Source organism: Oryctolagus cuniculus, chromosome 12 (assembly GCF_964237555.1).
Source record: "Oryctolagus cuniculus chromosome 12, mOryCun1.1, whole genome shotgun sequence".
In the NCBI taxonomy this organism is placed as follows: Eukaryota; Metazoa; Chordata; class Mammalia; order Lagomorpha; family Leporidae; genus Oryctolagus; species Oryctolagus cuniculus.
Window position 1 is genome coordinate 67,324,995 of NC_091443.1, and position 24,638 is coordinate 67,349,632.

Below are 24,638 nucleotides of genomic sequence, written 5' to 3' on the forward strand. Positions count from 1 at the left end.
ATGATGGCCATTGTGGGCATTTGGGCAATGAACTGGTAGATAGATGGGTTAAATTATCTTATAATGTAGGTCTATGTAAATAGTAGTTATAGTATATTATTTATATAATTTATATAATTATGACAAATAAAAATATCTGTATAGGAGTAGGCATTTGGTGCAGTTTCTTTTTTTAAGATTTATTTTATTTATTTGAAAGACGATTACAGAATGAAGAAGGGAGAGACAGAGAGAGATCTTCTGCTGGTTCAATGAGGTGAAAGTCAGGAGCTGGGGACCCATGACTCGAGCCATTACCTAATGTCTCCCAGGGTGCACATTGTCAGGAAGCTGGAACCAGGAACAGTACTTCGAACTCAGGCATTCCAATATGGGATATGCGTATCCCAGCATCTGCCCACTCCTAAAAGAAGAATTTTTGTAGAAATGGCTTGCTCCAGTCTTTAATGTGATTTAATATTGTCTTGAGATAACATTTTTTCTTAATATTCAGAAAGGCAGTCAAACTTGGTATACAAGAATTTGTTGGGGCCTACGCTGTGGTGTAGTAGGCTAAGCCTCTGCCTGTGGCCCCAGCATCTCATATGGGCACTGGTTCATGTTCCGGCTGTTCCTCTTCTGAACCAGCTTTCTGCTTGTGGCTTGGGAAAACAGTAGAAGATGGCCCAAGTTCTTGGGCCCCAGCACCCACTTGGGAGACCCAGAAGAATCCCCTGGCTCCTGGCTTTGGATTGACCAAGCTCCAGCTGTTGCAGCTGTTTGGGGAGTGAATCCAGTGGATGGAAGACCTTTCTCTGTCTCTCCTTCTCTGTAACTCTGCCTCTCAAATAAATAAATAAAATCTTAAAAACAAAACAAACAAAAAAAACACAACAGCTTTTCTGATGAGACCACCAGGGATTTTAAAAAAAAAGAATTTGTTATTTGGTTATTCTGAATTAAAAACTGTTTAATGCTGAAGTTGAAGTGATGTGTCCAAATATTTAATGTGTGTGAGTATTAATGTAGTTGTTATACATATTTGTTGTATGTTTGATATCACTTTAGTAATTAGCAAATTATATCCCATTTTAGGCCCCTTCATCCTGTGCTGGTGCTTAGGTTCAGGGTAAGGTATGAGTACAGTAAGAGAAGGAGGCAGAAGAGAATAGTATTTGACATTCAAGACAATCAGTTTGTTCACCCATTTGTCTCTTCCCCTCATAATAACATCAGTCTTTTTTTTTTTTTTTTTTTGACAGGCAGAGTGGACAGTGAAAGAGAGAGACAGAGAGAAAGGTCTTCCTTTGCTGTTGGTTCACCCTCTAATGGCCCCCGCGGCTGGCGCGCTGCGGCGGGGATCCGAAGGCAGGAACCAGGTGCCTCTCCTGGTCTCCCATGGGGTGCAGGATCCAAGCACTTGGGCCATCCTCCACTGCCTTCCCAGGCCACAGCAGAGAGCTGGACTGGAAGAGGGGCAACCAGGATAGAATCCGGTGCCCCGACCGGGACTAGAACCTGGTGTGCCGGTGCCACAGGCAGAGGATTAGCCTATTGAGCCGCGGCACCGGCTATAATATCAGTCTTAAGGGAAAACATTAGGAAAAGGGATGCCTGTGGATTGTGTCAAAAAGAGAAAAGAGCAGTTGAACCTACAGAGAAGTTTTTAGCCATAAATCATTGCTACCATGCGTCTTTCCTGTCTTTGATCTCCTTTCTTTCCATACATAGTTGATTAATAGATTCATTCCTGTGACTGCTACATTCAGGTCTGAGACAAAATGAGTTGGTCTTTTTGCCTCAGTATGTTCCTAATAATGAAATCAAAGTAAACAAAAGGCAGTCAGTAGTTTCCTTACATCTTATTTGTTTTTAGGTATTTATTTATGTCAGAGACAGGGAGATAGAGATAAGGAAGGAGAGGAAAAGGGAGAGGGAGAGAGGAAGGGGGATAGCAAAGTGGGGAGAGGAGAGAGCAGGAAAAGGAAAGAGAGGTCCCATCCACTGGTACAATCCCCAAATGGCTGCAGTTACTGGTACTGGCCCTTTGTTGATGCCAAGAACCAGGAACTCTAGTACAAGTTGCCCACTTGGTTGCAGGAATCCGATTACCTGAGCCATCTCCACTGCCTCCTAGGGTCTGCATTAGCAGGAAGCTGGAGTTAGGAGCTGTGATATTGAAGGTATGTACTCTGACATGAAATGTAGTATCCAAACTGGCATCTTAGCTGATAGTCTGAATGCCCATCACCTCTACATATTCTTTTGTGAAGAAAGCCTTCAGTAATATTTTTGTTAAAATTTTTATACCACCCCCCTTCAGGTCTCAGGATTCTAACTCATGTCTCAACAGATTATAAATGATCATGTATCATTTACCCTCAGGGATAATTGAATAGTCAAAGCTCCAGTTATTGAATAATACAAGAGTCAGTTGAATGAATGAAATGAAAGTGGATATAACCTATAGATAATTACTAGAGAAAGAAGTCGTCTTTTAAAGTAAGCTTTCCAGGATCTGTATTGTATATTGATACGATTCAAAATACTTTCAATAGTGATTTGATGTGTTGCTTCTTTCTCTGTGTTCTCATGTTTAAGCAATTGGGATGAAGTTATCTTATTGTTGATGGAGTATAAGTCAATCATTTTCAGCAAGTCACAAGAGTGAATGTAATGTTTAGTCGCACAATTTAATTTTGCTACAATGTAAGGAAATCTGGGGTTACAAACTGAATATAACTCTATACTTGTGTTACTCCCCTAGTTGAGCATAACTTTAACATTATGGTTCCTGAAAGACAAAGTTGAATTAAAGGGTATCAAATAGGTGAAATAATTTAGTGATGAAGTCTACTACTTAATCCTTGTCAAAACGCAGATTTATTCCATCATGTGATAATTGCATCCTCATTACTTATTTTTACCCTTCCTAAGTACAGTTATTCACCAAGATCACTCCTTTGACTTAGAACTGTTTTCTGTATATTTTTATTTCCTAAATTGTTCATTCATAGTTTAGCTTGTGATCTTGAAATATGTGTTTTAAATCTACATGTCTAGCCCTCACTTCACATTTAGCATCCAGATCTATATTTCCATGCGTCTGTGAAGACATTTTCATTTGAATATCTTAGTGTAATATATCTCAGTATATCTAAAGCAACATTGGCTCACTTGGCTAATCCTCCGCCTGCAACGCCAGCACCCCGGATTCTAGTCCCAGCTGGGGCGCCGGATTCTGTCCCGGTTGCTCCTCTTCCAGTCCAGCTCTCTGCTGTGGCCCAGGAAGGCAGTGGAGGATGGCCCAAGTGCTTGGGCCCTGCACCCGAATGGGAGACCAGGAGGAGGCACCTGGCTCCTGGCTTTGGATTGGCGCAGCACGCCTGCCGTAGTGGCCATTTGGGGGGTGAACCAACAGAAGGAAGATCTTTCTCTCTGTCTCTCTCTCTCTCTCTAACTCTGCCTGTCCAAAAAAAAAAAAAGGCAACATTGGTTTTCCCATGCTTTCTCAATTGTCCTGTTTTAGGTGTTACTACCATTATTTTTGGATTCCAGGCTACTATTCTAAGGTCATTCTTTGACTCTTTCCATTCCATTATGCTATATATTTAGTTTGTCATTGATTGACCCATTCCTAACCTTTCTTCTGTCTTCCTGGTCTGAGTTTTCACAGCTTCTTACTTGACTAGATACTGGATAAAGGAGATGGGATTTCTGTTTAAAGGAGTGTAAAAGAAATTATGACAACTGCTTATTGCCTCTTACATTAAGTTTAGAGTCACTCTGTCACACTGAAACCGACTATAGCAATGGTCTCCATGTTCAGATATCACTTTCTAGATCATTGTGCTATATAGCATAAATAACATCACTTTCTAATTATTTTTATGCATCTTTCTCTCCTACTATACTGAATAACAGGTGGAAATAGTAACCTTATTTTTGTATCACAATGTCTAGCACAGTACCTATCATGTCAGCGAGTCTTTGCTGGATAGATCCATAAAAAAGTATCATAAAGGAGCTATTGTTGGGGGCCTGCTTTGTGGCCCAGCAGTTTGGACTGCCATTTGTGATACCAACATCCCTTATGAGTACTGGTTGAGTCCCAGCTGCTTCACTTCCATTCCATCTCCCTGCTAATAAGCCTAATAAAGTAGTAGATGACCCGAGTTCTTGGACCCCTGCACTCATGTGGGAGACTCAGATGGAGTTCCAGGCTCCTGACTGTGGCCTGGTTCAGACCTGGCTTTTGAGGCCATTTGAGGAGTGAACCATCATATGGAAGATTGATCTCTCTCTCTCTCTCTCTCTCTCGCTCTCTCTCTCTCTGTTTTCCCTCTATGCCTTTCAAATAAATAAATTTTTAAAAAGAGCATTATGGAGCCGGCGCCGTGGCTCAATAGGCTAATCCTCCACCTTGCGGCGCCGGCACACCGGGTTCTAGTCCCGGTTGGGGCGCCGGATTCTGTCCCGGTTGCCCCTCTTCCAGGCCAGCTCTCTGCTATGGCCAGGGAGTGCAGTGGAGGATGGCCCAGGTGCTTGGGCCCTGCACCCCATGGGAGACCAGGAAAAGCACCTGGATCCTGGCTCCTGCCATCGGATCAGCGCGGTGCGCCGGCTGCAGCGGCGGCCATTGGAGGGTGAACCAACGGCAAAGGAAGACCTTTCTCTCTCTGTCTCTCTCTCTCACTGTCCACTCTGCCTGTCAAAAATAAAATAAAATAAAAAAAAAAAAAAAGAGCATTATGGATAGCTTTCATGTACTTTGTGATTTGATTCAAGCAAAGACTTTATGAACTGGACTTAGGAAGCCTTTTAAAAATCTCTAACTTGAAAGATCTTCCATAGTTATCTCTAATTTGCTTGTCCAAATTTTCTAACTTCTAATATAAATCCGGTCATGTTAGTCTCTACTGTCTTCTTTTTTTTTTTCTTTCAAGATTTATTTATTTTATTTCAAAGTCAGAGTTACACAGAGAAGGAAAAGCAGAGAGAGAGAGAGAGGTCTTCCATCCACTGGTTCATTCCCTAATTGGCCACAATGGCTGGAGCTGTGCCGATCCGAAGCCAGGAGCCAGGAGCTTCTTCTGGGTCTCCCACGCGAGTGCAGGGGCCCAAGCACTTGGGCCATCTTCCACTGCTTTCCCAGGCCATAGCAGAGAGCTGGATCAGAAGTGAAGCAGCCGGGTCTCAAACTGGTGCCCTCTATTATCTTCTTAATACCCTTTATTCTTGTCTGTTCTTTAAATGCTTCTTTCTTTCCCTCTGTCATAGTCAAATATGTTTGCCTCCTTTTTGAAACCTTTGCTTCTGACTCTAACCTATGTTGGTATATTGCCTGGCAACTGTGTACTTCAGTAGTCTGTTACATTGATCAGCATTATACATTTTTATCCACATGATCATATTCATTTATTATTTAATCTGAATTTTGATCTCCCCAACTTGATTGGCACCTTTGTGTAGTTAGCACTGCTCTTTTCTTCCTCTTATTGTCTATGAGAGTTTTGGAAATAGGAAATTAAAGATTAGCTTCTACAGATGAAACAATTCTATGTATGAAATAGCACAGATTACTATTTAACAAAAGCCAGTTCATTGGTCATTCATTCTTGTTATTTATTTTTATTAGCTCTGTCGTTGTAATTATAATTTTTTTGTTTTTGTTTTTTGTTTGTTTGTTTGTTTTGTTTTTTGGGCTAGGCAGAGTTAGACAGTGAGAGAGAGAGATACAGAGAGAAAGGTCTTCCTTCTGTGGTTCCCTCCCCAAATGGCCGCTACGGCAGGCGTGCTGCACTGATCTGAAGCCAGGAGCCACATGCTTCCTCCTGGTCTCCTATGAGGGTGCAGGGCCCAAGCACTTGGGCCATCCTCCACTGCCTTCCTGGGCCACAGCAGAGAGCTGGATTGGAAGAGGAGCAACTAGGACAGAATCTGGTGCCCAGCCGGGACTAGAACCCATGCTGTCGGCATTGCAGGCAGAGGATTAGCCAAGTGAGCCATGGTGTGGGCCATTGTAATTATAATATTAAACTTTATGGGGCTGGTGCTGTGGCGCAGTGGGTTAACACCCTGGCCTGAAGCACCGGCATCCCATATGGTCGCCAGTTCTAGTCCCAGCTGCTCCTCTTCCGATCCAGCTCTCTGCTATGGCCTGGGAAAGCAGTGGAAGATGGCCCAAATCCTTGGGCTCCTGCACCCACACAGGAGACCAAGAAGAAACTCCTGGCTCCTGGCTTTGGATCAGTGCAGCTCCAGCCGTTGCAGCCAATTGGGGAGTGAACCATCGGATGGAAGATCTCTCTTTCTCTTTGCCTCTTCTCTCTGTGTGTAACTCTGACTTTCAAATAAATAAATAAATCTTTAAAAAAAATAACTTTATGACTGAATTCAGGCTATTCAGATCATTAGTCAACTATTTTTTTAAGGTTTTAGTTTATTTACTTGAGAGGTAGAGTTACAGACAGTAAGAGGAAGAGACAGAGAGAAAGATCTTCCATCCACTGGTAGACTCCCCAGATGGCTGCAATGGCCAGAGCTGAGTCAATCCAAAGCCAGGAGACAGGTGCTTCTTCCGGGTCTCCTGTGTGGATGAAGAGGCCCAGGTGGGCCATCTTCTACTGCTTTCCTAGGCCACAGCAGAGTGCTGGATTGGAAGTAGAGCAACCGGGACTAGAACCAGTGCCCATAACGGATGCTGCTGTCACAGGTGGAGGGTTAACTGACTGCACTGCAGTGCCAGCCCCAGCCAACTGCCTTTAAGAAAATAAACTTTAAATTGTTCTCTTTTGTGGGGCTGTCAACAGGATACAGCAGGTTAAGCTGCTGCTTGCAATGCCAGTACCATATATATAAGTGTACCAGTTTGAGTCCCACCTACTCTGCTTCTGATCGAACTTCCTGCTGATGTGTCCTGGGAAGCAGCAAATGCTGGCCCTGATAGCCCAAGTAGGCGGGCCACTGCCAAGCATATGGGAGACCCAGATGGAGTTTCCGGCTCCTGGCTTCAGCTCCACCCAGCCCAAGCCTTTGGAGCCATTTGGGGAGCTAGTGAACAGATGGAAGACCAATCAGTGTTTTTCTCTCTATCGCCCTCTCCCTTCCTCCTGCCTTCTTGCTCTCCATCTCTATCTGTCACTCTGCCTTTCAAATAAATAAATAAAATTAACAAAATAAATCTTTAAAAAATTTTTCTGTTGGGGAGCCGGCGCTGTGGCACAGCGGGTTAAAGCCCTGGCCTGAAGCGATGGCATCCCATATGGGCACCGATTCTAATCCCAGCTGCTCCTCTTCCGATCCAGCTCTTTGCTATGGCCTGGGATAGAAGTAGAAGATGGCCCAAGCGCTTGGGCCCCTGTACCCACATGGGAGACCCAAAGAGGCTCCTGGCTCCTGGTATCGGATCAGCGCCCCTCTGGCCGTTGTAGCCATCTGGGGAGTGAATCAGTGGATGCAAGACCTCTTTCTCTGTCTCTACGTCTCTCTGTAACTCTGTCTTTCAAATAAATAAAATACATTTTTAAAATTATTCTGTTGGAATATTACAAAAGTTATAAGTGGACCATTTCTTTAATTAATTAACCATATCTGATAATATTAATAAATTATAGTTGTCTGTATTTCGTAACTGATAAAAATGGAAAAGGCTACTGGAGGAAATAATGTACCTCAAAAACTCACTGGTAACTACTATATTTAAGTGTTTATATGTTTAAAGCAGCAGTTTTACATTACATAAAGATTATTTAACTGCACCAGCTGTTTTGTCCACAAGTGAATATTGCGTATTAGGAAAAGAAAATACAGATATCTATAAATTTCCTATTTTCCTGCTTATATTGGCATCATTTTATTTATCACCAGAAAAAATGTAATAACATCAGGGAATGGACATTGTGGCTCAACAGATTAACCTGCTGTCTGTGCTGTTGGCATCCCGTACTGTACTGCTATTTCTTTTTTTTTAATTTAAGTTTTTATTTAATGACTGCATTTTTCATAGATACAACTTTAGGAATACTGTACTGCTATTTCAAATCTTGCCTCTTTCACTTCCCATCCAACTTCTTGCTAATGTGCCCTGAAAGGCAATAGAAGATGATTCCTGGCTTCTGGCTTCAGCCTGGAACAGTCCTGGCTGTTGTAGGCATTTGGGAGTAAACCTGCTGGTGGAGGATTGATCTCTCTCTCTCTTTTTCTTTCTTTCTATTTTTAAGATTTATATATTCATTTGAAAGAGTTACAGAAAGAGGAGGAGAGGCAGAGAGAAATCTTTCATCCACTGATTCACTCCCCAGATGGTTGCCACAGCCAGGGCTGGGCCAGACTGAAACCAGGAGCTTTTCTCAGGTCTCCCAAGTCGGTAGCAGGGACCCAAGCACTCAGGCCATGTTCTGCTGCTTTTCCCAGGCCTTTAGCAGGGAGCTGGATAGGAAGCTCAAACCCCATCCCCATATGGGATGCCGGCATTGCAGGTGGGCGGCTTTACGTGCTGTGCCACAACACTGGTCCTCACCTCTGCCTTTCAAGTAAATAAATAAATCTTCAAAATTTTTTAAAAAGGCAGGCATTGTGGTACAGCCAGTTGAGCCACCTCATCCTCGTTGGGACATCCTCATCCCCTGTCAGAGTGCCAGATTGAGTCCTGGCTTCTCTGCTTCTGATCCAGCTCCCTGCTTGTGTGCAGATGGTGGCTCAAGTGCTTAGGTTCCTGCCACCTGTATCGGGATAGACCCCCTGGCTTTGGCCCAGCCCAGCCCTGGCTGTTAGGGCCATTTGTAGAGTGAACTGGCAGATGGGAGATCTCTCGCCCCCTATGTGTGTGTGTGTCACTGCCTTTCAAATAATTGGTGAATCTCTGATTTTTCTTTTTTAAATTTTAGAGTCATGAAATTGTTGTTTTATGTTACTATAATCAAGAGACAGTGTTTTTCTCAAATAGCTTGGCTCCTCATCTCTTACTATTGTTTTTCCTTTTAAACTCTCTGATATCCATTTCTTTTCTTTAACTGTATTTGGCTAACTTTTCTATTTATTTATTTATAGTACAAACCCTAACCTTATTTTTGAATTTGAGTTGAATTCATTGTTTTTATTAACTCAAGTTACTTCAGCCTCCTTTTGCCCTACACCCTCCTTCTTTAAAAGCCTATATAGGGGTTGACATTATGGCACAGCAGGTTAAGCTACCACCTGTGATGCCAGCATCCCATATGGGCACCAGATCGAGTCCTTGTTGCTCTATGTCTGATGCAGCTCCTGCTAATGGAAAAGCAGTGGAGAATGGCCCAAGTGCTTGGTACCCTGCATCCACATAAGAGAACTGGGTGAAGCTCCTTGTTCCTGGCTTTTGCTGACCAACCCTTGCTGTTATGCCCATCTGGAGAGTGAACCAGCAGGTAGAAGATTGATCTCTAACTCTGCCTTTCAAATACATAATCTTTAAAAAATATTTTTTATTTATTCATTTGAAAGTGAGAGCCACAATAAGAGGGAGAGATAAAAGAGAGTGCTTCCATCTGCTGCTTTACCCCTCAAATGGCTGCAAGAACCAGAGCTGGGCCAGGCCAACGTCAGGAGCCAGGAGCTTCATCCAGGTCTCCCATATGGGTGCAGAGGCTCAAGTACTTGGGTCATCCTCCGCTGCTCTCCCAAGCACATTAGCAGAGAGCTGGACCAGAGTGGAGCAGCTGGGACCGAAACCAGTGTCCATTTGGGATGCTGGCACTGCAGATAGCAGCTTAACCCCCTACAGCACAGCACCAGCCCCTAAATAGATCTTTTTTAAAGCCTATATAAGTGTAATTTGTTCTTTAACTATTGTCCTGATTTACTGTTTACCCAGCAATAAGAATTGTAGTATTGGTGGTATATTGAGCATCTATAGAATTGACCAGAACCTCCATAATTCTTTTCATTTGTACTTAACCACTCTTTCCAGCAAATGAAGCTATTTTTTACTGTCTCTATGCAGTGTAAGTTTTTGAAACATACTTCAAAAATTTTAGACCTATCACAAAAGGCAAAAAATTTTAAAAGATTTTTTTACTTATTTGAAAGGTAGAGTTTTTTACAGAGAAGGAAAGACACACAGAGAGAGAAAGATCGATCTTCCATCCACTGGTCTACTCCCCAGATGGCTGCAACAGCCAGACTGGGCTGATCTGAAGCCAGGAGCCAGGAGCTTCTTCTGGGTCTCCCCCATGGGTGGCAGGGGTCAAGGACTTGGGCTATTGTTTGCTGCTTTCCCAGGCACATTAGCAGGGAGCTGGATCGGAAGTGGAGCAGCTGGGACTTGAACCCGAACCTTTATGGGATGCCAACATCACAGGTGGTAGTTTTACCCACTATGCCACAATGCCAGCCATAGAAGGTAAATTTTTAAGTTTTAGATTATTTCATCTTCATAAGTTAATTTTACTCATATTTGAGGAGTTAGAATAAAAATTTTATGGTATTTAAATTTAATGACCAAATAGAGTTTTACTTACTTTCATGAATCAGGTCTTATGCCTAACTTTTATTTTCAATGTGTGGTTATTGAATAACTTTCTATAGTAGGTATTGATGTCTGTTGCTCTTGATTTACTTGTTATGAATATGTTCAAAATGAGGACTTCATGTAGGTCAACTTAATTTTCTTTTTCTAAACATTTATTTATGTATTTACTAGAAAGGCAGAGCAAAAGGAGGTAAGGGGTGAGGGGAAGACAGAGATCTTCCATCCATTAGTTCACTCCCCAAATGACTGCAACAGTCAAATCTGGACAAGGCTGCAACCAGGAGCCTGGAACTCCAGCCTGGGCTCACACAGGGGTAGCAGAGGCCTGGATATTTAAGCCATCCTCCTCTGCCTTCCCAGATGCATTTTCAGGAAGCTGGATGGGAAGTGGACCATAACTGGTATTTGCAAGTGGCAATTTAACCAGCTGTGCCACAATGCCAGCCCTATGTCAACTTTTTTAAGCTTTGACTTTTTTTTTTAACTAGTTTAAGGAATGGGAAGAGATAAGCCAGAATTATGTGGCATGTTTTTTTCAAAGCACATACCACTAGGGATTCTGATTCTTATTCTTTGTCATCCGTCCTTAGAAATCCGTGACTGTAGGGAATCCGTATTACTGAAGGAGCTGTTAAGTGTGTTCGTTGTCCTAGTATATAAGAAGAAATTAGCCTGTATACTACTCACTTATTTTTTAAAGCATTTTAAAAACTATGTGTGGAAAGTGATATTTCATAAAATAATAAATGATTGCAAATTGCAAATATGTATTGTATCTGGTTAATAAAATGATTTATTCTTGTCCTAAAGTGTTATATTAGGCAATTATTTATTTTAGAGAAGTCATTGGTTGGTAGGAAAACAACCCTGAATATGGTGCCTCTTTCTTTAAGAAAACATTCAAATCTGAAGTAGAAAGTACTAAAATTAACACAAAAGAGAAGTTCTTAAATAAGTAAAAGTTATTCTCAGAGTCTTCACTCCTATTTACTTATGTCTTGAATAACCTTCACGAAACGTATCCTTTTTTATAACTAGTACCTTGAAAGTTGCCAGGTTTCACTTGTCTACTTTCTGGTCTGCCTTCAGTTTAGGTCCCTTCTTTTCTTCTCTTTACTCTTGAATTAATCCTCTACCTACTTCACAGGCCGATTCTTTGATGAGAATGAATCCCCTGTTGATCCGCAGCATGGCTCTAAACTGGCGGATTATAATGGGGATGATGGTAACGTAGGTGAGTATGAGGCAGACAAGCAGGCTGAGCTGGCATACAATGAGGAAGAAGATGGTGATGGTGGAGAGGAAGACGTCCAAGGTGAGCGTGGGCCTGGCATCCATGCTGTGACCGTGAAACCCACCTCTTAAGTTTTTTGGTTGAATTTGTGTAGACTTTCCCCCACTTAATAGTAGCAGTAAGTTTTAATATAAATAGAAAGAGATTCTGTGCAGTTTTTCAGTTGTATCTTGCAAATTATTATGTGATAGTAGTATTTGTAAATCTGTCAATAAATTCATTTTTAGTTATGTGTATTACTGAAGAGTTGTAATTTGAAACTCAGAATCCTCAGAAATTATAGAATTAAATTGTTTAAAATGACTATAGATATTACCTAAGGCAGATGTTCCTAGAAAATAATTTTTTTCTAATTTCTCATCTGAAATGATTTCGTTATTCCAAGCCTAGGTATCCCTTTTGTTATTTAAAAAAAAAAAAAAAAAAAGGCCACAGATGGCCTCTTATCTAATTTGGATAAGGTAATTTACCACTGATACAGCATAGGAAGACTGTTTTTGAAATTTTTCTGACTTAGCATTTATATTAAATAATTAGTTTGTGAAGATTTGTCTTTTTATGTTTAATACACAGATTCAACATATTTTCCTGTTAACTGTGTTACTTCTGAGCTTTTAACTTAGTGAAGGTTCAGAATCTACGTGTGTGCATGCAGCCCCACCCATGCGTGCATGTCAGTGTATGTTGCTTCATTGCAAGTTTTTAGGCCTGTTTCTGCCTGCTTTTTTTGTTTAACAGTATTTGTAGAGCTTTTTCTCTTTTCTGTAAAAGTTGGGTATGACCTTAGGGTGTGATATGTTACTGTTTTATAATATGCATGAGTTTTTTTTTTCTCACTGTAACTTGTTTAGATTCCTTCTGTAGTTCTTTCCAAAGTAGTTACATTTTTCTTTAGGTTTATATGAATAATTGTTTTTATTAAACCCAGAAGAAAATATAGTTGTCCTAAAATTCTATACAGTTGGTTAATAAAGGGAAACTAGAAACTGACTTCCATCTCAATATTGTTTTGATAGTGCATTCTAGTTTTGGAAAAATACAGATATTGGAGGATAGAAGACAGACTAGTTAGTATTAAGTTGTTTATCAATGAGAATTTCTCAAATACTTTTTGGTAATATTGAGTAAATGATGCTTGCTTTTTCTATAATCTTAATTGTTTTCATAAACTTTAACTGTCTCTTCTCATTGCTTTTGTGATTTGTGGATTATACTTATTTGCAATTATTTATAACATTTTAAGGATTTTTCAAAATGCATGGATATTGTTTCACCAATTAGATTGTAAGCTCTTGGAGGGCAGGGATTCATTTACTTTGCCTTGTGTTTTGTTTGAATCTTTTCCTTTTCTGCCTTATTGCCTACCAGCCACAATACTTTGCTCACATGGCCCTCAATAAATGTCATTAACTGATAACTTTATGCTTTCCTCATTGAGCTTTTATTCATGTAACTGTGACTATGGTAATAACCCATTAATTTCTGGTCTTATAACCTTGCTTAGTTTGCACTGTGAGTCTATAATTTCTATCACTTCATTGGGTAACTTTGAAGTTTTCATTAGAACATTTAATTTCAACTATTACTGACAATTGTTTCTTAAATTTTTGGCTGTGTTAAAGTTGATGACTTTATCACAAAAACTGTTTGATATTTTTATCCTTTTTGTCCAGAGTAGATAAATTTACTTCTACTGCCTTTTCTCTCTCTTTCTTCTACCCTTTTCCTTCCCTAACCCTGGTTCTCATTGTCATGTTCCATTTCAGATCCCCAGTACCCTCATTCTGCTGTACATTTCTTTTCATAAGAAAATAAATTCATTGATTCTAAGGAATAAAAGGAAATTACATAAGATGATATCCTCAAAGAACAGGGAGAGGATTGTTAAGTTTGGAGGTTTCCTTATTTAAAAGTGAATCTTACTAGGGGTTGGGATGGTGTTTACATTTAATATTTCTTGTCCCATTCTGGGACTCACTTGATCATAGTGGCAGGAGAATAGAGCAGCTATAAAGGGGACTTGCTTATCATAGAAAACAGAAAGATGCAAGAACATCAGCTTCAGCAAATAAAAAGGGGTAAGTTTGGGTGAGCTGACTGAAAAGGAATACTGAAGAGACCTAAATCATTTTAAACATATTTTCAGGAATCCTTTAGATATAGTACTAACTGTCCAAAAAATGGAGAGGAGTATTATGGCTATTCCCTATTCTATCGGCAAATTAGATTCCATTTGTTTATTACTAAATCAGAAAATTAGGAATTTAAAAGCGTTTCTTCATTGTGCCAAAGTAGAAGGAATAGCTGGGTTCTCAGGCTGGATTGTGCTTGCAGCCAAAGTAGTTAATAAAAGAGTATTAATAACATTAAGCAGAGAGTCAAGGGTCAGGCTGTGTGTTGCTTTTCAAGTTACTTAAACTCTCTGGGCCACAGTTTCTTCATCTGTATGTGAGAGTGTAGAACTGGAATAGATGGTCTTTCTTGGTTTGAAAATTCTTTGTCCACATTCACAGAGGAACCACTGTTTTGTGTAAAATCACACAAATATTCTGGGAAAATGTATTTCTGATTTCTGGATGCCTGAAACACATCTATTCTCAAACCTACAATTGCGACTTTGCAGCCATTGATGTAAAAAAATAAAGCATGCCTTTCAGAGGCACTGTTAAGATTCTACTGGTAGGAGCTCTTCTCTTTCTGGTAGTAGGAGAATAGGTCCCTAGGATTAGAGATTCCAGCAGCAGGATAAGCTTCTGGCTTCACCTAAGTACACCCTAGCTTTGTCTCAAAATTCTAGATTTGAAAGCATCTTTGGCAGCCTCTCTGCCAGTAGGGAGTTGAAGGATTCTGACTTTATCACGGATTCTGGCCTTATCACGGTGGTTCCTATTCATAACATATTGATCACTGCGGTCAACATAACTTGAAGAGTGTTTTCTTGTACAATTAATTGAGACCTGTTTTTCCCCTGTTGACAATCATGGTTTAGTTATATTTCTTATTCCTGGTTTTCTGAGGGATCCTAAAGGTAATAGTTTATTTACATTTGACATAACAATTTTGAGAAGATTAACTCTGGGAAGGCTACACATTTGATGGGTAATATATTTTTTGATTTACATTTGGCATGAAAATTTTGAAAACATTAACTCTGGGTTGGGCCGGCACTGTAACATAGTGAGTAAAGCCTCCGTCTGCAGGGCTGGCATCCCATATGGGTGCCGGTTCAAGTCCTGGATGCTCCACTTCCGACCCAGCTCTCTGCTATGGCCTGAGAAAGCAGTGGAAGATGTCTCAAGTCCTTGGGCCCCTGCATCTGTGTGGGAAGACCCGGAGGAAACTCCTAGCTCCTGGCTTTGGATCAGCGCAGCTCTGATTGTGGCCAATTGGGGAGTGAACTAGTGGATGGAAAACCTCTGTCTCTCTGCCTCTCCTCTCTCTGTGTAACTCTGACTTTCAAACAAATAAATAAATCTTTAAAAAAATTAACTCTGGAGAGACTATACATCTGATGGGTAATGTATTTTTTGGCTGATTCTTTATTATAATAAGGAGATTGACATTTGCAAATTCCTTTTAATCTTCTCTTTCATCCCATGCAAGTTCCAAACTTGTTTAATAGAATATGAAATGCATACATGTTACTAACTATGGAAGGAAGCTTAGCATAGTGTTTAAGTATCTGTGTTCTGAAGTCAGACTATAGATTTGAAGCCTAACTCCATCACTTACTAGCTCTATGAGCTTGTGAATTAAGTAGCTTCTATGCCTTAATTTCCACAAGTATAAATAGGAATAAATAAGGTTATCTGCCTCAGTTGTTGTATAGATTAAATGACTTAATATTTATTCAATACGTTGAACATGGTCTTTAACACTGTAAGTACCACTTAAGGGTTCGTTGAATAAAATAATTTTTAGAATGTAAAAGAAAATCTAGAATTTTTTCTCTGGGTTATCCACTTTGGAGGATAGTTATACTTTAGCCTATAGATTGATTTTTATTTTCTAGTGGACCTTACTGGTTTGTTGCCACAAATTCTTTGTTGGTAACAGTTTATTCATGGAGGTCATCTTTTCTTGACTTCAGAAGGAATATAGGAATTATTTAACAATGAGTGTCTTTATAAATTTTTTGATTTCCTTAAATGGTCATTTTGCCATTTACAGATTTTGTTGCTTTATAAAATTAACTGAAATACTGGTCCATATAATTGTATCTGGGGATTATCTTATTTTATATCATATTTGGTTGGTAACATTTAACAGATAAGTACAAAGAGATTATTGGCAGAAATTTGAATTTTGAGTAGAATAGCTACACTGAAAATGGACTTAAGTTAATGTATATGATAGCACAATGCAGTATTCCAAAAGTCCTATGAAATTCTAAAAACAATGTTAAGGTACCATATTAAAATTTTATTAAAGTTCACAAATTGATAAAACCATAAAAGCCTCCTTACATGTATTGAGGACTTTGCAAGTAAAGACTACCTTCATATATATAATTTTATTATGAGAAAGGAAAACCAGCTATCTCTTTTCTACTGAGAAAATAATGAGAAATTCCAAAGAAGTTCAGGAACTACATCAGATTTGTTAAATACTTGAGCCAGGATTGAAGTTTTATTTATTTGAAAGGCAGAGTGATAGAGGTGAAGGCAGAGGTAAAGATACATTCCATCTGCTGGCTCATATTCCAGTTGGTTGCACAGCCATGGCTGGACCAGACAGAATCCAGGAGCCAGGAACTCCATCCAAGTCTTCTACATGGATGGCAGGGGCCCAAGCACTTGGGCAATCATAAGCTTCCCTCTCAGGTACATCAGCAGGGAGCTGGATCAGAAGCAGAGTATCTGAGACTTGTACTAGATGCTCTGGTATGGAATGCTAATTTCAGAGGTGGCAGCATAACCCACTGTGCCACAGCACCAGTCTGTAGAGTTTTTCTGTTCCTAGAACTTTGCTCTTATTTTCTCCTTAAATTTATTTATTTAAAAATTCTAAAAACTAGCAACATTTTTTTTCTTTTCAAATAATTTTCTAGTTAAATTTATCAAAAATTTCCATTACTCATTGTGATTAAGTTTTAATTTAATTACTCAAATCCTGAAAGATGTGTTCGTAGCCATAAGATGAGGTCCCATAGCTTGGATCCTAAGAAAAGCTTTCTGGAGAGGTGCCAGCAGTTATATTCCCTTGGAAAATCAAAGATAAGGTCGTTGTTTTTATTTTTTTTCTGAAGCACAGAGAATTCTTTGATAAACTGATTAATGTGTTTATAAAATACAAGGTGTAAATATGGATCTAGTTCCAATCTGTACACATAATGGATTTGGGGTTATCATCCATAGCAGATTATGTGAGTAAAGATTCGGTTTGTTAAGAATATGGTGCAGGGACAGGTGTTTAGCTTAGTGGCTAAGATATCTGTGTCCCACAGCCTGAGTAGCTGGATTTGATACTGGGCCCTGATTCCGGACTCCAGCTTCCTACTAATGCAGATGCTGGGAAGCAGCAGTGATGGCCCAGATAACTGAGTTACTGTCACCCACGTGGGAGACCTGGATTGGGCTCCTGACTCTTGGCTTTGGCCTGCCCAACACTTGCAGGTATTTGGAAAGTAAACCAGAGGATGGAAGCACATGAACTCTTTCTCACTCTGTCTTCCTCTCAAAAAAATTAAAGAAATAAAATATATTTTAAAATAAATAATATATGGTGCAGAATGGTTGCCTACAATTCTAAATGAGAATTTCCGTTAGGTTAGCAGGAAAGTTATTAAAAGGAATATGAAAGTTGGTTTGGAATTTTTGAAAGAGTAAAATTTTAGAGTAAAAAAATTCATCAAACCTAGCCTAACAGATTTAAGAAAGCTACAATGAAATTATAAATTTTAATTCCAATATATAACTCTTTAAATTATATAAAATCATATTTTCAGTTATGGTAGTAATGCCTCAGTGTATCAACAACTAAGCTGTTGGATGGTAACAGCCGTGAACCAAAAGTAAAAAAAAATTATTTTTTACGTTGACAGAGAAGCCAAAAAATATCATAAAAAAACTATGTATTCAAAAGGGAACTGCTCAGGCTCTTATTAAAACACTTTTAATTATTGTTCTAACACTTTTAATACTCTTGTGCATTCTCATTTCAAAACCTGAACTTTGAATCAGAAATTAGAAAAGAAGGGTTAGTACTGGCAGATAAACTGACAGCAATGCAAAGTGACAGCTGATAGCAAAGAAGGAATTGGAGAAGCCTATTAATAGCCAAGTAAGCCAGACTCCAAAGTACTATTTGGAGTCATTTAATATAGCCATGCAAAGAGGCTTGGAGGATCTTACAATCTAACAATATTATCTAATTTTTTTCTTTGTGGTAAATAAAAGATTAAATTTTGGTTAGTATACTTCATTTAAGAAGTCAAGGGTAAGCCATTTATAAGGAAGCAAAAATTTTACTAGAATATTAAATAGTGGGATTATGAGTGAATTTATTTTCTAATTTTCACTACCGGTATAGATTATTATTTTTTTTAAGATTTATTTATTTATTTGGAAGGCAGAGTTACATAGAGGCAGAGAGAGAGAAGTCTTCCATCTGCTGGTTCACTCCTCAGATGGCTGCAACGGCCGGAGCTGCGCGGATCCAAAGCCAGGAGCCAGGAGCTTCTTCCAGGTCTCCCACGTGGGTACAGGGACCCAAGGACTTGGGCCATCTTCTGCTTTCCCAGGCTACAGCAGAGAGCTGGATCGGAAGTGGAACAGCCAGGTCTCGATGCCAGCACTGCAGGCATCGGCTTCATCTGCTGTACCACAACGCTGGCCCTGAATTGCTTTTTAATTAGAAAAACTTGTTTTTAAAGGCCTCGACATGTATACAGAAAATCTTTACCAAACCTTTATTTTAAAAGACTAAATCTTCATCTATATAAAATTAACATGTTTGTGCAAAAGGATTAACTCCTCAATATTTGTGGATTCCTAAGGTTTTGTTAGCTATATGTGTCTAACTACTTCTGCCTGTATGTCTATGTATGAAAGATTTGTTAAAATTAAATAATCTTTAGTCATTCTTTAGCCAAACAGCTAAGAAACAGAATACTATTTGCAGTAGGTGTAAAATAACAAGCAGAAAACTACAGTAAGGCTGAGAAAAACTGAAACATTTTAAAATTGCATTTCTGCCGTGATTTAAAAAAATAATATTCTTGATACATAATTATCTCACTTACAGATGATGAAGAACGAGAGCTTCAAATGGACCCTGGAGATTATGGAAAGCAACATTTCAATGATGTCCTCTGAGTCCTAAAGGAAAACTTCAGAAAACCTAAAGTGCTGTAATATGGAATCATTTCTACTTCATCGTTTTTACTTTTGCTGTAAAGATCAGTTGTATCAGTTGTATCAGTTGTAAAGATACATTGAGATAGATTTAAGGAAAATTTTAATGAAGGAATGTACCCATGTACATATGTGAACATTTTCCTATTGTATTATCAAAGCAGAGACTTTTTGGTTATGATACCTTTGAACCAAAAACAGTTAATCTTTGCATTTAAAGCAAACTAATGTATATTTCACACTTTATTGAGCCTAATAATTCTTTCCACAAATAGACAAGCAGGAAAAAATGGTTGTACATGTTATATGTTGCACATAGCTTAACCAGAGAACAATTATGCAGCTGAAAACTTTTTATACACTAATACATTGTTGGCCCAATAGATGTTCTGTCTATCCCCTACTTCATGATCTTCAAGGAATTATACCTAGCATAATTACATAAAAAAGGGAAACTACAGACCCAACACTGGGCAGCATATGTACAAAATCCCCTCCCTACTCCTTTTATCTTATGTGAGTGCTGATATGTTTTGGCAGATACGTTTTCAGCTAGGGCCTGACGGAAGTTTGAAGTAACCTGCAAAGACATAATGATATTTGTGAGTTATACCTTACTTACTTTTGAACTTGTGGAATGCATGACTGACATGTATTTTCAGTTTTTATTTTTTCAAGTACTACAAGTACTGCTTCACTATGGCCAAGAGTGGCTAAAATTTTTTATATTTTCAGAGTTCAAGTTGGTGAAGATATTCATGATTGAAATGCCAGATCCTGAGAGGGGCTAAATCTGCTTTGACTGAATCTGCAATCAGTATTTCAAAGACTTTCTGGTAGTTTCAGTGATCTTATTTGACTAGACTTTTTCAGAAGTACTAAATAAGCAATTTTAACAGGTTTTTATTCATGCGCAGATAAATAAAAGTACAGTGAGGTCCACAGCTGTTTTATTAAAATAGCTTAAAAGTTTGTAACAAAAATGAATGTTTGTAATTAATATGTTAAGAACCCATCAAACTCATCTTTGCTAGACTTACAAAATTATTTTAAATGCATTTGTCTTTTTTTTTTTTTTACTGTATTCAGTAGAATGTGTAAGCTAGGCAATCCGTGTTCTCTGATTTAAATTATTTTTAAATCTTATCCCACTTCCCTAAAATAAGAGGTTTTAATCATATGTAGAAATTTAAGGTTGTTAACCCTGTTTTTCAGAAGGATGACTGCTAATTGCACATAAACAACATGAAATGTATCCCCCCTACCCCCAGTACTAAGGTTCCAGTCAAAATTCAGACTTACAGAGGTAAAAAATTATTTTGGAATTATTTAATAACCTGGAAAAGATGCAGTTAATTTACTAAAACTATTTTTCCCACCTTATCAAAGTAAACAGTTGGTGCCTTTGTTATCAGTAGGGTCAGCCTTACAATGAATAGGTATGATGATTCACGGAATTTTTAAAATGTAATTAAAAGGAAGGGATGGACACCTTTTGGGTATTAATGTGGGGAGATGAATCTAAAAATACTTCTGGTAGTGCTTCTTGATATTTAATTCTGTAAAATCTTTATAAAAGAAAATTACCTACCTTAATTCCTTTGTCATAAAAACCATCACTTGGTTGTATGGTAGCTATTACTTACACAGCAAAATTTCTTCAATTAGCAGCCTAGACATTTTATAAACTGAGAAATCTTGGACCAATTGATACTCTTTCTGACTGTATTAACATTTTAGTGCTATAAAATACTATGTAAATCTTTTAAAATTCTGACATTCTACAGTCTGTATTAGACATATTGTTTTTATAATGTTTTACTTCTGCCTTAAGATTTAGGTTTTTTAAATGTATTTTTGCCCTGAATTAGTGTTAATTTGATGGAAATCATCACTCACTGGGTTCTAATAAATTAAAAATTAAACTTGTTTCATTGTTTCACTGATTCTGATGCATATGCACATATTACACTCATGATACAAATAGTGACATTTTAACTGCTAAAATATGAGTAAATTTAGTACTCATCTTAAGTTAAGCTAGTAGAAATTGTTACATCAGGACTATTTACTATAGGGTTAGTTTATTCAACAAATATTGAGTGCCCATTGTGTGTGTGCCCAATGTTGTTTTAGGTGGTGGGATAAGTGTGTAAGAGATGGTTGCTGTTCTTGGGGAGCTTACGTTTCGTGGGGGCAGTCGGAGCTATTAAAAAGAAAGCGAATTTCCAAGGTTTCAAGGTCTTCAGGGTTCCAAATAATAAGGGTTACATTCAGCTGAAACATAGTCAGGTGGCTGGAGTGTAACTAGTAAGGGGGAAGAATTGAGACTGAAAGGTATGGAGAGGGCCAGATAGGAAGAGTCATGTGAGTTCAGATCACTGTCTCAGTGCAAAAATGCACAGCATGAAATATACACAGAAGGATAATTCTAGGAGAAAAGTGAAGATAAATTCAAAATTATTTCTAAAATATGTCACCTTATTGTTTAAAATCTTAAAGGTGTGTGTCCTTTTTACTTCCTATTTACAACAAATTTGCTAGAGTCTGAAGACAGAGAATCTGTAAAAACCATACTTAGGAGGGGAGCAGTCACTTTCCATAGTGGCTGAACTTGGAAGCTTCTGCTGCCCCATTTCTGGCTCTAGGACCCAGTGAGACAGGGTGATGTTAGTACTTTTCCAAAGTCTAGGTTATTGAGTCAATGTCACATGTGGGCCATCGACATTCAGTTCTAATTGGGCCACATCAAACCCAGTCCAGTTCCTTTTTACACTCCAAAGGGATCCAGATGAAACTTCAACTACAATTCCCAAGAAAAAAGGGGAAATGTTATTATCTATGTAAGAAAACTGAACAGGCCGGCACTGCGGCTCACTTGGCTAATCCTCCGCCTGTGGCACCGGCACACCGGGTTCTAGTCCCGGTTGGGGCGCCGGGTTCTAGTTCCAGTTGCTCCTCTTCCAATCCAGCTCTCTGCTGTGGCCCAGGAAGGCAGTGGAGGATGGCCCAAGTGCTTGGGCCCTGCACCCGCATGGGAGACCAGGAGGAAGCACCTGGCTCCTGGCTTCAGATCGGCGCAGCATGCCGGCTGTAGCGGCCATTTGGGGGGTGAACCAACGGAAGGAAGACCTTTGTCTCTCTCTCTCACTAACTCTGCCTGAGGGGCTGGTATTGGCGCTCAACCGGTTAAGCCACTGCTTGTGACACCAGCATCTCATATGAATGTTAGTTCAAATCCCATCTGCTCCATTTCTGATCGGCTCCCTGCTAATGTGCCTGAGAAAGTAGCAGAAAATGATCTGAGCTCTTGGGCCCCTTGTCACCCATGGGCGAGACCTGTATCAAGTTCCAGGCTCCTGGCTTTGGCCTGGCCTTCTTCCAGCTGCTGCAGCCATTTGGGGGAGTGCACTGGAAGTAGAGCAGCTGGGATTCCAATGGCACTCAAATATGGGATGCCAGCATCTCAAGAAATGGCTTTAATTGTGCCACAACATTGCCCCCCCCCCCATATTTTTATAGTTTTGCTATCTGAGAGGGGCTGCTCCTTTCTGCTTATTCTCAAAAAATCTTAGGGGTCAGTTGTTTAACCTGGCAGTTAAGACTCCAAGTAAGATGGCTGCATCCCACATCAGAGTACCTGAGTTAACTTCCTGGCCCCAGCTCCTGATTATGGCTTCCTGCTTTTGAAGAACCTAGGGAGCAGCAGTTCCTGCTATCCACATGGGAGACCTGGGTTGAGTTTCTGGCCCCAACCCAACCCCAGGCCTTGCAGGCATTTGTAGAAGTCAACCGGAGGATGACCCGGTTGCCCCTCTTCCAGGCCAGCTCTCTGCTATGGCCAGGGAGTGCAGTGGAGGATGGCCCAGGTGCTTGGGCCCTGCACCCCATGGGAGACCAGGAAAAGCACCTGGCTCCTGGCTCCTGCCAGGATCAGCGCGGTGCGCCGGCTGCAGCGGCAGCCATTGGAGGGTGAACCAACGGCAAAGGAAGACCTTTCTCTCTCTGTCTCTCTCTCTCACTGTCCACTCTGCCTGTCAAAAAAAAAAAAAAAAAAAAAAAAAAAAAAAAAAAGAAGTCAACCGGAGGATGAAAGTGCTGTCCCTCTCCTCTTTCTCAAATTAAAAAAAAAAAAAAAAAAAAAAAATCTGAAGAAAGGGAAGACTTCTGCTTCTGGCTATGATGGAGTAACTTGACTACCTCTTAGATTAATAGCAGCTATATAACTAGGAAAGATTAGGCAAATGCTTTCAGACAGCACAGGACTATAATCTCTGAGAGAAGAGAAGCATAGGCAGTGCCTCCCTCCCTGCCCCCACTTTCTGTGGTGCACTGGTTCTGCAGAGCTAACAGGTCAGAGATCACAGTGGGGAGCAGCTGGGACAGTTGAAATCTGTGTGATGCAGTACCAAAGATGGAGTTGTTCAGAGAGGTGGCCCCAGATATCTATGTAGGGGTCCCCACAAGTCCATGGCTGATGGCTATGCTGCACTACCCACCTCCTCGAGCAAGATCATCTGATAGCAGTTGCTACAGGGTTGAAAACAACAGATACCAGAAATCAAGAAGTGTTGGTGCAAAAGTAGAACTAAGGGACATTGGATTTCTGGGCCTGCGAAAGCAGAGCTCTTAACAATTGTGGCATCAGCTGGAACACTAGAAAGGCTGCACTGTAAGAGTAAACCCATGTCCTACAGTAAGACTTAGTCTAAAAATCAAGGCCTGACAAGACTGGCAGAGGAACCTGTATGAAAGATGAATCCTGCCAAGTTAGGACTTGAAACTCTTTGGGCTTTCCATAGATAGGAACTAACAAAGTGTAACAGCAACTATATAGAAACTTAGGTGACCACTCAGTAACTGAAATTCCTGCTAAAACAAGAATCAAGCATTTTTCAGGGAAGATAAAAGAATCCAGACACACTGTCCATTGTTCAATAAACAATGCCAGCACAAGGGCTTGCACTTGGCTTTGTAGTTAAGATGCCACCTGGAACTCCCATATCAGAAGGCCTGGATTTGAGTCCCCAGTCTGCTCCCAATGCCTACTTCCTGCCTATGTGCACTCTGGGAGGCAGTGGGTGATGACTCAAGTGATTGTGTCATTTGCCACTCGAATTGGAGTCCTGGATTGAGATTCTGGCTGCCTGGTTCAACCTACCCCAGACCTGGCCATGTGGGTCTTTGGGGAATGAGTCAGCAGATGGGAACTTTGTCAATCTATCTCTCTGCCTTTCAAAAAAAAATTAAAATTTTTTTAATTGACAAAGAAAATGTGATTCATACTTTAAAATATTGATGACCTTTGTTATTGTCTTTTAAAACTTTGAGAGATATATAGAGGAGACTCTGATCTAATCAGAATCCTTAAATTCCTGTAATAGCCCTTAGCTGGGGCTGAAACCAGGATGCAGAAATCCAATCCAGGTCTCATGTGAACAACAAGAACCCAATCACTTGTTATCACTGCTGCTTCCCAGGGTCTGCATTAGCAGGAAACTGT

The 24,638-nt window shown here is 39.8% G+C and overlaps 1 protein-coding gene across 2 annotated transcripts in view; it reads left to right on the top strand.

The window, feature by feature from the left end:
* Nucleotides 1–21,064, top strand: part of GOLM2 (golgi membrane protein 2) — a 117,405-nt gene extending 96,341 nt beyond the window's left edge. Inside the window, exons 9-10 of one of the 2 annotated variants that reach the window (XM_002717928.5) lie at nt 11,634–11,801; nt 19,026–21,064. In XM_002717928.5, coding sequence (XP_002717974.2) covers nt 11,634–11,801; nt 19,026–19,096 — 239 coding nt within the window. In that variant the 3' untranslated portion in view covers nt 19,097–21,064. The remainder of the gene's footprint in view (nt 1–11,633; nt 11,802–19,025) is intronic. The other variant, XM_002717930.5, reaches the window with a different exon arrangement.
* Nucleotides 21,065–24,638: the final 3,574 nt, after the last annotated feature.